At 38.1% G+C, this 4,668-nt stretch overlaps 1 protein-coding gene across 5 annotated transcripts in view; it reads right to left on the bottom strand.

Annotated features, from left to right (window-relative positions):
• Positions 1–4,668, bottom strand: part of LOC106871917 (uncharacterized) — a 122,492-nt gene that overhangs the window by 5,382 nt on the left and 112,442 nt on the right. For all 5 annotated transcript variants that reach the window (XM_052970578.1, XM_052970577.1, XM_052970581.1 and 2 more), the window contains one exon: positions 1,630–1,761. In XM_052970578.1, the coding sequence (XP_052826538.1) occupies positions 1,630–1,761 (132 nt within the window). The remainder of the gene's footprint in view (positions 1–1,629; positions 1,762–4,668) is intronic.

Raw genomic sequence — 4,668 nt, 5'->3', positions numbered from 1 at the left:
CACGCATACACAAATATATATATATATATATATATATATATATATACACACACTGTTTAATATCATAGTCTCGACTCATTTAGGAAATTTTAATAACTGTTGAGACCTGCTCATATCTAGGAGCAAAATGCATCTCACAACAGTTTATTTGACTAGAAAGAAATTAGAGGTGACTTTAAGCTCTAGTTGTTGTAATGGTTCTTCAGTGGAAGATAAGTTGTTTAATGTGTTATTAAAAATGTTTCTCCACTTAAAACCACAAACCATTTAATATAAAGTGGAAGTAGGGTTAGAGAAATATGTTAATTCGATACATTGTCTACACACTTCAGTTTTATTATGATGATACCAAAAAGCAGATTATAGAAACAATATACATGCACATACATACACGCATATATATGTACATGTGTGTGTGTATTTAAGTTGAATGAATGAGAGAGGAGTGCTCAATACATTTTGTAAAGGATATGATTTTTAAAAAAAAACAGTTTGTCTTGCACTTCAAGTTGTAGTAGTGTGAAACTCAAGTCACAAGACAAACTCTTAGTTTCAGTTTCAATAAAAATAGTGTGTGTGTGTGTGTGTGAGGGAAAGAGAAAAAGAGAGAGTGGGTGAGTGAGCATGGCAATTAGTTAACGCAGTCAGAACTTGTGAAAGGAGACCCAGAAGAACATGGGACAAAGTGGTTATGGTTGACCTCAGAACCTTGAGCTTCATGGTGGAAATGACAAAAGACTAGGATGGCTGGTGATATGTGACTCTCAAGAAGACACTGTCCACCTTATCAGAACTGAATTCTGGAAGCACTGAACATGTGTATATATATATATATATATATATATATATATGCGCAAATGGGTACCTCACCCAATCTCCACCTCAAGTCACCCAATCCATCCATCTTTTTCCTCACTGCAGCTCTCCTTTGATATCATTTTATTTCTTTCTTGCTACATGGAGTCATTTCACTTGTTATCCATTCTTCATTCATTAATATTGTTCTCTCCACCCATATATTACATTGATCATCCACCACCACCATTAGACCATCAACTTATCTCTCTGCACGCACCAACCCTGCTACCTCTGTAACCCTACACTCCTGCAGCCTACCTAACCACATGTCAAATCTCTTTCTGGTCCTCACCCCCTGTCAACCATATCATCATTATTATCCTGCTGCTCTCTTCCCTCCACTCTCTTCTGCATCCCTCTTCTGAGTGCCTGAGTAACACCTTATAGCTTCATCAGAGCCTCAAATATGAAGTGTAATTTATTTCAGGTACTCAACTGAGTCCACTGTATCTTATAGCAGAAACAGCATTAAGCTAATGAAGTTTGTAAGATAATCATTTATTTCTTTGTCATTTCATGTTCTTACTCTGTATTCGACTAACACTTTGTTCTACAGCAAATGAATATCGAGTTCTACACCAGGTTGTCTCACAATGCCTAAGCAATATATACATACATACAGACACACATACACATATGTATACATGCACAGACATATGTGTGTTCAGTTATAGCTAGGGCAGAAGAAACATAATTAAAAACATTGAGCAAAAGAGGCAATCTATTGTTTTGAAAAAGGAGAATGAAATATGAAAGTTAAATCAGACTTACTTTTTGCTAACTTATGAGACTCCTGATTACCAGACGATATAATTAAACAAGTTTTTTTAGACTTCAGATCAAAACAGTTAGGATTAGTCACCAATTTTCCACCAAGAGTTTTCACCAAATTTTCTAAGACCTCTGAAATTGAAATGTATAAATGAAATTAGAATTTTTCTTTATTGTAAAGTGCCTAAGTGTTGGTTATAGCTCTAGTTAAGAATTCAAATGCCCAATTCTATCTCATTATTATCATTAATAGTCTCTCACACCAGCAGCCTAAGGTTTTGCTGCTTCGTGGTGCCCAATTCTCTCTCATTATCAAAATTACTATTCTTTCAATTCGGCAGTGGCAATGTTAAACCCATTCATTCAATTATGTTACCCTAAATCCTCGTGTTCTTTCTTCGACCAGCCTAACTCTGGTCTCTCTCTCTTTTCTGTTTACTTAACCACTTACTTCTCCCAACACTTTACCTCTGCTATCCCTACCCCACCCAACCCTATATAAACTAGCTCATTCAGGTTCCCTACCTCATATTTTAACACCCCACCACACGGAGTAAAAACCAGAAGACATTCAGATAAGCAACCTTGTTTTCCAACCTAGCACACATCTAAAACCTCTTTTCAGCACAATTATAATTACTTTATTATTTCATTTCATTATCTATCTCATTATTATCATTATCTATCTACGTAAACGCAGTTTCGCGTTCCATGCTGTATGTTCAGAGAAAAAAACTTAAAATCCTTTCACTCAACCCAACTCTCTCTCTCTCTTTCACGCTCATTAATTATTGTCATTTATTCATTCATTTATCTAATTTTGTCACAATTTGGCTGACCGAAAACTGCTGGTAATAGCTCTAGTTAAGAATTCAAATGCCCAATTCTATCTCATTATTATCATTAATATTTTCTCACACCGGCAGCCTGAGTTTTTGCTGTTTTGCGGTGCCCAATTCTATCTCATTATCTGAATTACTATTCTTTCACCCCAGCAGTGGCAACTATGTTACCCTAAATCATTCAATTTCATTCTCTGTCTATGTAAACACAGTTTTGCCTTCCATGCCGTATGTTTAGAGAACAAACTTAAGATCCCTTCGCTCAACCCAACTCTCCCTCTTTCCCCCCTCAGTTTCATGCTCATCTATTATTGTCATTTATTCATTCATTTATCGAATTTCATCAAAGTCTGACTGGCCGAAAACTGTTGGTTATAGCTCTAGTTAAAAATTCAAATGCCCAATTCTATCTCATTATGAGAATTACTATTCTTTCACTCTGGCAGAGGCAATGTTAAACCCATTCATTCAATTATGTTACCCTAAATCCCAAAATTCTGTCTCCTCGTGTCCTATCTTTGACCAGCCTAACTCTGGTCTCTCTCTCTCTCCCCCTGTTTCTTAGTTTTGCTAACCACTTGCTTCTCCCTACACTTTACCTCTCCTCACCCCACCCATCCAACCATATATAAATTAGCTCATTCACATTCCTCTACCTCATATTTTAATACCCCACCACACAGAGTAGAAACCAGAAGATGTTCAGATAAGCAACCTTGTTTTCCCAACCTAGCACAAATCTAAAACCTCTTTTCAGCACAGTTATAATTACTTTATTATTTCATTTCATTATCTATCTATTTACATAGATAGATACCTCATATTTTAATATCTCATGTGAAACACGCGTGTTTTGTTGTCTTGCGCCGGTGTTGTTCAGCGTCTTCCCTCTTGTTTGTTGGGGGAATGTCATAGGTGTGTGCCTTCATAATGGAATACGAAGGTTTGAGTTCTTCTTCAGACTTTACATTGTCTGAAGAAGAGCTGGTTAAAAGTCTGAAGAGAACAGACGAAGCAAGAGAGGTGAAGAGTTATGCATAGGTAGTGAAAGAGAAAAGCGAAGACATGTGTCTGGAGGAGTTGAGTAGATTCTAAGAAATGCTTAAAAGGGACGGGAATGATGTAAAAAGTGTCCCCCTACAAAGAAGTTTTAAAAGAAAAAAAAAACATTATTTACAGGACATTCTCAGCAACAACCAGGAAAAGGCATTAAAACCAATCTGGCAAGGGATTTCTTACCTTGCCAGAGGAAGAAAGTTTGGAATGGTGGAGGTGCAGTTCCGGGAGGTAGCTACTACTAGGCTGCACTTGGCAACACCCTTAAAAATGGATGAAGTGGTGCTTCTACCCATATACCTTGGGAGGCGTGCTTCCAGGATTAGGGTAGAAGATATACCCCTAGAAATTGACGTAGCCTGGCTAGCAGCTGCCATATTACTGGGCATGGAAGAGAAGGTAGTGATCTTCCAGGCCACCAGAACACCCCCACAAGAACTGGCAAGGGCAGAGCCTCCATATGATAATCCAGGCAGCCCTGGAAGATCTTGAAAACATGGCCAAGACCATCACAGTCGAAGAGGTGGCACTTAGGGTCAGAGCAGAAGGCAAGATCTCAAGATGCTATAAATGTGGCCTGAAGGGCCACATTAGAGCAGACTGTCCTCCACCACATATGAAGACTAAAGAGAAACCTGAGAGCAGGAATGATTCATGACTTCACCACCGATGAAAATCAGTACCTGCGCTGAGGAAGAAGAGGTGAATGAGGATAAAAACAGATGGAGCACACAGGAGCCCCAAACTTCCCCACCCTTGCCCTGTGAGAAAAAATGTTATACTGTACAATTGACAAAATGAAAAAACTTTATAATGGGACAGAGCAATAAAAGTGAATATAACAGAAGTTAGGGGAATGCCTGAGCATATTCATTGTGCGGTGGCAGACCGAGAGTATCTTTCGAGAGAAAAGGATTATGAGGGGGACTTTGAGTGGTGGGTCAAGAAAATGGACACCAGCACAATACCAAAATGGGTAAGCTATCTTGAACTTTTAAAGAAATTTAACAGAGACATTCTTCGGAAAGATGAAAGTTAACTGTTGCAAATAGTGTTTTAAACTGTTACAAGCAGTGTTTTAAAAAGAAGCTGTATTAACGGGTTCAATGAAGTCACTTGGAGGTGGAGCCAAACAGCTTCA

Source organism: Octopus bimaculoides, chromosome 9 (genome assembly GCF_001194135.2).
Source record: "Octopus bimaculoides isolate UCB-OBI-ISO-001 chromosome 9, ASM119413v2, whole genome shotgun sequence".
Lineage (NCBI taxonomy): Eukaryota > Metazoa > Mollusca > Cephalopoda > Octopoda > Octopodidae > Octopus > Octopus bimaculoides.
Note: the sequence above shows the minus strand (reverse complement) of the source record. Positions and strands in the feature narration are given on the sequence as shown.